This window comes from Orycteropus afer, unplaced genomic scaffold, assembly GCF_000298275.1.
Source record: "Orycteropus afer afer isolate SDZICR_OR568_19922 unplaced genomic scaffold, OryAfe1.0 scaffold00145, whole genome shotgun sequence".
NCBI classification, from domain to species: domain Eukaryota; kingdom Metazoa; phylum Chordata; class Mammalia; order Tubulidentata; family Orycteropodidae; genus Orycteropus; species Orycteropus afer.
The window spans coordinates 4,214,051-4,225,211 of record NW_006921732.1 but is presented as its reverse complement, the minus strand read 5'-3'; the positions used below and the strand labels follow the sequence as shown (position 1 = coordinate 4,225,211).

Sequence of the window (11,161 nt, the reverse complement as noted above, 5' to 3'; positions counted from 1 at the left end):
TACAACCTTGTCCCTTGTCAACTCTATTATACACCTGAACATTCTTATAGAACATACAAATATACTTGTAGAAACCTCTTTTAACCAGGTTCAGCTACTGAAGAGTAATGGGAAGGGGCTAGTGAAATTATTAATTTGGGTTGTTGTATTGCTACCTTCTTATCAAGTCCCTTCATTTCTTAGCATTAAGAAGTCATCATGTCTTATGGCAAAACTTTTTTAAAAAGTAGTGGTTTTTCTCATTCGAAGTCCAGGGACCTAAGAATAGGTTCTGTTTGCCAGGGTTGGCAGGGACATACAAGAGGCTGACAACAGTGAAGGAGACAGATGGTGAGTGTATAAGTGCTATCAACTAGTAAACAGAGAAGCACAGCAGAGTATCCTGCTTGCACAGATAACATACAAACAAAACAAAGAAAATGAAAATTGTGGGCAAGTCATTCCAACATACAACCACCAATTAAATATAAAAACAAAAACATCACAATGCCTTGGAGACAACAGAGCATCACAGTCCACACAAACAAGCAAGATAAAGTGGTAGAAACAAAGGAGCAGGATACAGACCCAAAACACATCCCTGAGGAAGACACAGCATTGGAACTCCTGATAAGGAATTCAAAATAATTATATTTAGGTATTTTCAAAGGATTGAGAAACAGATCAAGGAAAACACAGACAAAACCCTAGAAGAATTTCAGAAAAAAATACAAGAACTAAGTGACAAAATATTCAAAATCTATAGATAGAAATCAGAAGGTTAATACATTGAAAGAGCAATAGAATTGATGCAATAGAAGATAGAATTAATGAGATTGAAGACAAATACCTAAATACTGCTTTGGAAAGGGCTCAATCAGAAAAAAGATGAAAACAAAATGAAGAAAGCTTAAGGTTTATGTGGGATACCATCAAAAGGAATAACCTACGTGTCACTGGAATTCCAGAACAGGAAGAGAAAAATACAGCCACTGAGAAAATTGTCCAAGATTGACTGGAAGAGAACTTCCCTGATACAATGAAAGATGAGAATATATCCATTCAGGAAGCCCAATGAACCCCGAACAGGATAGACTCCAAAAGAAAATCACGAAGACATATCATCATCAAACTCACCAAAAACAAAGACAAAGAATGAATTGTGAGAGCAGCATGAGAAAAACGAAATGTTGCCTACAAGGGGCAACCAGTAAGACTAAGCTTGGATTTCTTGATAGAAAACATGCAGGCAAGAAGACAATGGGCTGGTATATATAAAACCCTGAGAGAGAAAAATTTCCAACCAAGAATTATGTACCCAGCAAAACTGTGCCTCAAATATGATGGTGAAATTAGCACATTTCCAGAGAAGCAGAAATGAAGGAATTTGTTAAAACCAGACCAACCTTACAAGAGATGCTAGAGGGATCCTTTGGACAGAGAAGCAACAACAGCCAACAACAACTGACCATTAACACCCATGATAATATAACCCAGAAAGCAACCCAGCTATGAAGTATCCAAAGTAAATAAGCCTACAAGATTGTAAACAGGGAACCAGAGACATCAATTAACAAATGAGGACAAATACAAACCAAAAAGAGGGGAAGAAACTGTCATTACAGAACTTCTAGATGGTAGGGATGTCAAGACAGCTACTAGATAGAATGGACTGTTCTAAACTTGGGAAGAGAACTATAAATCACAGTGTAACCTCAAAGAAAAATGATAAACCTTCACATCAAAATAAAAAAGAGGACTAGCACAAATATTTAGCTAATACTAAAACAGTAGCAACAAAGGAAGTGATAACACGATTCAGAAACAAAATGAGCTCAGCATAGAAAATTATATGGAACAAAGAAATCGACACCATGAAAAAGCACCTAATGACAGCAACAAATTCATACTTGCCAATAATTACATATCTGGCAAGGGACTTGTCTCTAAGATTTATAGAAAACTCCAGTGCCTCAACAGCAAAGGAATTAACAATCCAAATGAAAAATGGGCAGAAGATATGAATAGACATTCACCAAGAAGGATATTCAGATGGCCAGCTAATAGAGATGCTCACAATCACTGGCCATCAGAGAGATGCAAATCAAAACAACAACGAGATACTCTCTCACCCCAGCATTGATGGCAAGGTTCAACAAGACAGAAAATAACAAATGCTGGCGGGGATGTGGAGAGATTGGGACTCATACACTGCTGGTGGGACTGTGAAGTGATACAACCACTGTGGAAAGCAATATGGCGATTCCTTAGAAAGCTGGAATAGGAGACCCAGAAATCCCATTACTAGGTATATATCCTAGAGAGGTGAGAACCAGTACAGGAGCAGATATACGCGTGCCCATGTTCATCGCAGCACTATTTACAATAGCAAAAACATGCATGGAAACAACCTACGTGTCCATCATCGGAAGAGTGGATGACCAAACTATGGTACATATCATAATGGAATGCTATGCAGCACTAAAGAATGATGTAGAGTCTGCAAAACACGGTATAATATGGATGAACTTGGAGTACATTATGCTGAGTGAAATAAGTCAATCACTGAAGGTCAAATATAGTATTAGTTCACTTTGTTGTGGAGGGTCAAGGAAAGATTTATATATGGAGGGAAACTTTCTTTGTTGGTTGCCAGGGGTGGGAGGCGAGGAAAAAAAGAGCAGTGGTTTTTAAGAGTGGGAAATGAAATCAATTTAGTGGTTTGCACCCAACATTAAACAATGAAATTAAATAGTAAATAATGTACTTTGCATAGGGATGAGAACTATGTCATAAAATTTCAGTACAAAATATGCTGTTTGTACAGAGCTAAGATGTAAAATGTATTTAATACAGGTTGTGGCCAAAATGTTTTACAACTGTTGTTCAAAAGCTTTGTTCCCATAGGCTAGCCCATAGACCACAGAAATGGCCCTTCAGGAAGGTCTTTAAGCTCCATCTCTTCCATCTCCTCTGCAGTTTACAGTTTATCAAAAGGCCTCTAGAGAGATGTTCAAAATGTCCCATTAGTCTTGTCTTTTTCTTCCAATTAACCCTTTCAAGACTGAATTATTTTCTGCTTTAAATTTTTTGTTGAACTTGTGTTTTCAGTAATGGTGGGCATTTTTAATGAACTATGTTTTTAGGCAATATGAATTTTGATACAATTAGTGGGACACATGTCCTGAGAGATCTCTGGTGCTGAGGTTGGTGGGATGAAGCCCATGTCTTTAGATTCCCAGTTATACAGGACCCCACCAAATGGCAGCACACAGCGAAAGTAGGATAGGCACTTCACACTTTCACGTTTTCCCCAAGCTGGAAAATGCTGAAAATGTAGGTGAGCACTCAGATCATGAAAGGGTTAAGGAGTACAGACATTCTACTTGTAGCTATAGATTGACTATGCTGCCTCAGTTTTGGTCCATATTTAACTATATGTCTAAAATAAGCTTTAAAGTTTATGTTTTAGGGAGGTTTATTTCTCAATTAAATTCTTTTGAAGTTTTTAAATTTTTAAACAATATATGATACGTACTATAACTTGTTTGGCCCGTCAGTCATTTATCCAGAAGAAATTTGTCCACCTAAATCACTTCAGTAAAGAAGTAACTACGAGTACTCTAACAGATTTACATAAATGTGCTTCTATCTCATTTTTAAAGTTAGTCTTACACATATTAAAAAAAAAAAAAACTCACCACTGTCTAGTCTATTCCGACTCACAGCAACCCATCTTTTAGTTTCTAAAGCAGTATCTCCACGGAAGCTGATTGCCCAGTCTTCCTTCTGAGGAGTGGCTGGTGGGTTTGAAATGCTAGCCTTCTGGTTAGCAGTCAAATGCCTTAGGCACTAAGCCACCAGAGCTCCCAGTCCTGTACATAGCTATATCATAAACCAAAACAGCTCTTATGGGCCTTTGCCAACTCAGTATCATGGGTGAATCATTGAAGAATGTGAAAGCTCTAATGTGATCCTAAAATTCCTCAATGTTGTAAAGAATTTTTGTGTATTAAGTTTCTTCAGTTCAGTAGCAATAATAGAATGTTTACCCTATGATTTGATAATGACTTCCCAAGAAACTTGATCCTGTGAGGCAGGCAGTTGGTCTTCACAATTCCCAAATCCTGCTAGGATAAATGCTGAAGAAAGTCAGTCAATATTGCTTACCATTTTTAAAGGAGGAAAGGAAAGTACAGTTGGAAGTAACTCCTCTAATAAAAATCAGTACACTCTTATCAGTGCCCAGGGACACTTTCAGCCCTTATTTTGCTTCGAGATTCTTAGCTTCTTTGACCTAATCTATCCTAATTCTTTTACTTTCTGAATGGTTCATTTTAGTTTTCAATTGGTGGCTACTCTTCCTCCTCACACCAGTGGTGTTGCCTACAGTTCTGTTGTTTACACACACTTCCTGGACAATCTTAACTAATTTCATGCCTTCCAACAATTACCTGAGATTTGTCAATTCTGGCTTAAATCACTATGCTGAACTCCAGTATGTATTTCCAACTGTCTGAACTTTATCTAGATTTACAACAACAAAAATTAGTTGCCTTTGATTCTGACTCATGGTGACCCTATGTATGTCAGAGTAGAACTGTACTCCAAAGTTTTTAATGACAAATTTTTGGGGGAAGTAGATTGCCAGGTTTTTCCTCTAAGGCACCTGGGTAGTTAGCAGCCAAGCACATCAACCGTTTTGTACCACCCAGGGACACCAGATGTACCACAGCTGTCTCAAATTAAACTTGTTAAAGTGAGTATATCATTTCACCACCACCACCCTCCTGACTCTGTGTCCCTCCTAAAGTTAGTCTCTTCCTAATGTATTTTCTGAAGTTGTGAATGGTACTGTTTTTACTGTTTAAGTAAAAAGTATGAGTGGCATTACACACTTCCTTTTCATCAAACCTTTTTCAATCCTGTTCTCCTCCTAGGCTTGGACAAAGTCAGCATTTGTAGGATAAAGGGTGAGCTCCTTAACCTGGAATTCAAAGTTTGTGGGGAAGAACAAACAACACTGTATATGTATGTGCTATATAAAGGGTGCTAAGATCTACTTTTATTGCACTGTTCAATAAAACTGTGTAGTGCCTAAGGCATTTGACTGCTAACCAGAAGGCTGCGGTTCAAACCCAGCAGCCATTCCTTGAAGGAAGATGGGGCAATCTACTTCCATAGTAATATTGCTTTGGAAACCCAAGGAGGGGTCACTATGAAGTTAGATCCGACTCAATGGCAGTGAGTTTGGTTTTTTTTAAGTGATCCAGAAGGAGACTTTTGTTTGATTGCACATTTCTCCTGTAAACTGCTAACTAGTCAGTTTACAAGTTCACTACAATTGGCTGCTGGTAAGTTAGGAGTTAATATGTCTGACTGATTTGATCTGTGAATAACAACAGAAGCTCAAAACTTAAGAGTTTCAAAGTGGTTCCATCACAAAGCAAAACAAAAAGACCAAACTACAGAAAAATGAGAAATGGGTGTGTCAGGTTTAATAACAAAAACAGTTCCCAGATGAACACATCCTTTCGTTGTCATTTGTATTCCACCTGTGCCCCCTCCCCCCATCTTTCCTACTCTCATAAATTTAATCTGGTTAGTCAAGGTTGGGTATACAAAAGAGGTCAAAAACAGCCCTTAGGAAGCATTATCCCCCAACAAGTAGATTACGATTCAAAAAGAGGTATCTTCACCATGTTCAGCACCTCTTTTCTTAAAAAATAAGAAAAAAAAAGTGGAAAACCTTGGTAAGAAAAACTAAAAACATTCTTAACGTCATTCTTACCACCACCATCAAACACACCTACCCTCTTGACTCTTTGTCCTTCCCTAAATGCCTCCAAGGGAATATATCTTAATCCTTCCACACAGATACTCTAATATCCACAGGAGGCCATAAGGGCTAAAATCAAACTAAGTCCATTATTCATTCCCTCTCCGGCTCTTCTTGTGGCTTTTCTTAGACCTGAAAATGGCAACACACACAGATCATTAAATTTAGCAGCTGTTCAAGGAGCTAAGCAAAGACTGCTGACACTGATTGGGATAACAATGACTATTCAAATAAATGTATCAATAAATATATCTGATGTTATTTTACATCTCAGAGCAACCCTGTGAATTAGGCATTACTATCTAAAATTTACCATTGAGGAAATAGCCTAAGAGTATAGCTAACAGAGTATGGTATATAGTAGTTTCTAAGGAAAGCTTACTGAATGAAAGCGACTTTCTAAGGTCATTCAACTGTTAAGTGTTAAAAGTTAGGACTTAAACTCTTTGTTTTCTTCTGAGAATAAAGCTCATGACCTTTCCACTACCCAAAGGTACAATTACATAAGAAAAAAAGTCGCAGAACTATAGACCAATTTTGTCCTGAAATAAAGAAGACTCTCCCATTGAAACAAAATTTGTAGGTTCAATTGAGTGCTCTGGTGGCGCAGTGCCTAAGGCATTTGACTGCTAACCAGAAGGCTGGCAGTTCAAACACATCAGCCACTCCTGAGAAGGAAGTTTGGGCAATCTACTTCTGTAGTGATACTCCCTTGGAAATGCAAGGAGGAGTCACTATGAGCTGGGTCAGACTCAACAGCAGTGTGTTTGGTTTTGGTTTTTGGTTAGAATTTTAATTTCTAAAGTAAAAGTGAAATTCTTAACACAAAATAGGAGCCTTTACATACCTTTCAGGAGACTTTGAATGGCTTCTGTGTCTGTGACTATGGTGATGACCTGGGGAAGAAAAAGGCCATTGGATAAGTGAGATTATACCCTTCTCATCCACTGTCATTTTCACCTTCCTTAACCCCTCCACTGGCTTAGTACATTTTTGGCCTACCTTGGAACCACCTCTTGTAGGTAGCACCTCTGTGAACTGATGATGGGGGAAGTAATAATGAAACCACTTCATATCCATTCAGCAGGCTTCATGATAATACATAATCATCAAGTTGGGTTTTCACCATTACTCTATAGGACTTAGTCTTATAATTTCAAATGAATAAACAAGCGCATCATCCTGTCAGCAAAGCCAGTTAAGTGACAGAGATGACACATAAACTCAAATATCCAAATTTCTAGTCCAATTCTTTTTCTGCTAGGCAAATATACAGTTAGGCCACTCCACTATTGTAGGAGGCTAACTGTTCTTACATGTCTTTGTTAAGACGACCAGTGGCAAAAGACCCAAATGCTATACCTGGGGACTTGGAGCGGGATCTGTGCCTTCGATCTCGGGACCTACTGCGGTGACGTCTTGGACTCTTACTCCTATGTCTTTCTCGGCGAGGGGAGGGGCTGTGGAAAAGACTGGTCAGGCTCTGTGAAAATGTCTGGCAATAAATACACTACAACACACAACACATAGCCCACCTCCACAGTCCCTATTCTTCATCACAAATGACTAAAGGCCTACCTACCTCCTCCTTTTGGGAGACCGACTCCGCCTATAGAGAAAATAGAAGAGAGTGGGTGCACTGACATTATAAATTACAAAATGGCCCCAATTCTTCCTCATCTGTGTCCATGTTCTTTGCAATGTAACTTTGTACTGCCCTCCCACTCTAACTCTGGATTTGGGCCTGTGATTTACTTTGCTTAATGGGATATATGTGATTATGATGCAAGCAGATGACAGAAAAACACTAGCATGATTAGGCTTGTTTGCTTTCCAACTCTGCCAATGCCATGAGAACATACCCACAGGATGAAGAGAAGTATGGAGATGAGATGAGTTGCTGGAGTCATCACAGCTAGGGCTATACAATACCAGCCAAAAGACAGCTGATCACAAGGCATGTGAGTGAAGTCTGTTTTCTAGAAAACTGCCCATCTGAGCTCAGCTTAAATTGCTGGCCAAACACTTGTAAGTGAAATAAATGATGGTTGCTCTGTGCCACTGATGTTTTGTAGGTCACTATTTTGCAACAATAGTTAATGAATCCACTAGGCAAACAAACATTTTCCATAGGCTGGGCATCTTGCCTTATCTGAAGTCTAAACATGTATACCACAGTGCTCAAAGTCTCCCTGGAAAAGGACAATGATAGGGCCTTGCCTTCTGGGAGACCGGCTCCTACTCCTCCTGTAGCGCAGCGTGGGAGAACGACGGGGCTTGTCCAAGTCTCTGTAGCTTCTCCGGCGGTGATCAGGTGATGGAACTCTCTCTAACTGGAAATGAAAGGGATGGGACAGAGATGGGCATGGGTTTAGAGAGCCATCTAGGAACACACTGCTTATAACCCCATCCTGTCCCAAAGTTTTCCTCTAAATGACTTACAGTAATTGGCATATAAAAGGATAACCCTAAGGACAAAAAGAAATACCCACCCTCCCCATGTCCCCCAAAATTAAACTGCTTCCAATAACGTCATTGTTTTAGTTGGTCTTATTATTCTGGGACTGTGTGAGAGATGTGAGGGGTAAACAAATAATTATGCTTATCCACTTGAAAAGTTAGATTTCCAATGTGATCATGCACATTTCCTTAAGTTCCAAAGAACTTAAGGTACACAGATGTAACATTAATAAGGTTAAATACAAACTCACAGTTTACTTTATCTTAAAAATATTTTTGTTTCCCCAGCTCTGCCAACTGAAGAGGCCTAGAAACACTGACCAACCCAGTAGCAATGAATGTGGGTACATCTGCAGAACAAAATATTTAACTTTGGAAAAATGGTGGGGGGAAAAAAAAAAAAAAATCTAATCCAGGACTTCTGTCATTTGGTTGACTAGATTTTACAAGGGACCCTCTCAATGAAGAACAACTAAGCCAGATGGCAGGACACATGGTGGTCTCATAAGAATTAGGATAGGTCTTCAGGTATCTACCCTCTTCAAGAACCAGCCAACAAAACACAACAGTGAGTTGGTGCCTGTGCATGAGGAGCTGGAGGTACAGCAGCAGAAATCCAAGAGTAGCTGGGTTTGAACACATATGCCATGATGCTCAGGTTTTTAGCAAATGAGAGCCTTAGGCAAGCCTCAAGACACGGAAGGAAAGCTTAGGGCTCCTGTGCTGAGCCAAAATTCTCAAAAGAAGCCAAAGAGGTCCCAGTTAGTAGTATCTCTAGGCACAAGCAAAAACAGGAATAAAACCTTTTTGGAGGAAAACTTCACCAGTCTTCAGCTTAAGGCAACAGGAATCTCACCAAATTCAAGCAATGAGCTTAAAATAAAATCACTAAACACATGAGAAATCAAGACACCATGACTGAGAGGCAGCAGTTGAAACAAGCAATAGATTCAGACACAGGACTGATACTGAGATGTCATATAGACAATATATTTGAAATGTTTGAAGAAATAAAGGACACAACACAAAGATGACCAACCAACAAGAGATCTTTAGGAAAGGAGAGATGGATTTTTTTAAAAAAGGAACATCTAGGAGAGAAGCACAATTGGTGATAGATACAAATAAAAAATGGATAGATGAAAAAGTAGATCAGACACAACAGAAAGTGCAAGTGAATTAGAATATTCCAAATTACTGGCAACAAAGAACAAGGTGGTAAGACAGAAAGCATGAAAGAAACATATGGTGGAGAGAAATGATCCCAGTAAAAAAAAAATCTGCCATTGAGTCAACTCTGACTCATGATGACTCCATGTGTCAGAGTAGAACTGTGTTACATAGGGTTTTCAATGGCCAACTTTCCCAAAGTGGACTGCCAGGCCTTTCTTCTGAGTTGCCTCTAGGTGGACATGAACCTCCAACCTTTCAGTTAACAGCAAAGTACATTAATTGTTTGCACAATCCAGAGACTTGGATAGAATGATGGACCATACCCACTGCTGTTTAGTCAATCCCAACTCACAGCAACCCCTCCTTGGGTTTCCGAGGCAGTATCTCTATGGAAGTAGATTGCCCAGTCTTCCTTCCAAGGAGAGGCTGGTGGGTTTGAACCATCAGCCTTCTGGGTAGCAGTCAAATGCCTGTGGCACTATGCCAACAGAGCTCCCTGATAAGACTATCTATATATCTGTATCTATATATAGGAGCTCTGATAATGTAGTGCCTACGGCAACTGACTGCTAACCAGAAAGCTGGTGGTTCAACCCCCCTCCACCATTTCCTTGGACGGAAGGTTGGGCAATCTACTTCCATAGAGATACCACCTCAGAAAACCCAAGGAGGGGTCGCTGTGAGTTGGGTCTGACTCGACGGCACATAACAACAAATGTGTATGTGTTTATATATATATATATATATATAAACAGACTCTTTAAGACAATATGGAGCAATTAGAGATAAGGCAATGGCTCTCAATTTTCCAGAGCTAAGGGAAAATGTCCAGAAAGCAAAATGTACACTAAAGCTAGGTAAGTAAAAGGAAACCCAAGCCTAGAGACATCATAATAGAACTGAAAAACATAAAAATAGAGTATCTTAAAAACAGTCAAGGAGGAAAACAATCACAGACCATTTACAAAGAAACAATAATAGCAGATTTCTTAACAGTGACAGTGGATGTAAGAAGACTGAATAGTATTTTTTAAGTGCTGTGAGAAAATACCTAAAACTGTACGCAAGAAAAAAAACCTTTCAAAAATAAGAGTGAAAAAAGTCACTTATCGATGAACAGAATCTACTAATGGAAATTCTAAATTACATTGTTCCAGAAGAAGAAAGGTAACAGAAGTTTGCTATATTAAATAAGCTATATTTAAAAAGAACAAGTGAAGTTAGAATATAATAAAATTAACTTTTTTGTTCATCAAAATCACTTTCAAAGAGTTAGGCAAAGATATCTGTACCATATAACCACCAAACCAAACCAAACTCACTGCCATTGAGTCGGATTCGACTCATAGCAACCCCTCCTTGGGTTTCCGAGGCAGTATCACTACGGAAGTAGGTTGTCCAGTCTTCCTTCCAAGGAGTGGCTGGTGGGTTTGAACTGCCAGCCTTCTGGTTATAAGTCAAATGCCTTAGACACTATTCAGGTGAAAAATGGCTATAAAATATGAGCAGACATTTATTTCACAGAAGGCTAAATAGTTATAGCAAATAAACATAAAAAGGTGTTGAGCTTCATTAGAATATGAACCCCTTTGCATATACAGTACTGAGTTGTCAGTGAAAGCAAACATGGGTATAGGGATGGATAGATGGGTGAACAAGCTAAACAATTAGGTATGTCTAAATGGAGAGTGTATCCAAGATCATATATAG

General features: G+C 39.0%; 1 protein-coding gene across 1 annotated transcript in view; it reads right to left on the bottom strand.

Annotated features, from left to right (window-relative positions):
- Positions 1-5,907: 5,907 nt before the first annotated feature.
- The window catches only part of PRPF38A (pre-mRNA processing factor 38A), a 41,164-nt gene continuing 35,910 nt past the window's right edge, over positions 5,908-11,161 (bottom strand). The window contains exons 6-10 of the mRNA XM_007945901.2: positions 8,039-8,151; positions 7,401-7,427; positions 7,181-7,278; positions 6,666-6,714; positions 5,908-5,950 (exon numbers count right to left, since the gene is read on the bottom strand). Coding sequence (XP_007944092.1) covers positions 5,908-5,950; positions 6,666-6,714; positions 7,181-7,278; positions 7,401-7,427; positions 8,039-8,151 — 330 coding nt within the window. The remainder of the gene's footprint in view (positions 5,951-6,665; positions 6,715-7,180; positions 7,279-7,400; positions 7,428-8,038; positions 8,152-11,161) is intronic.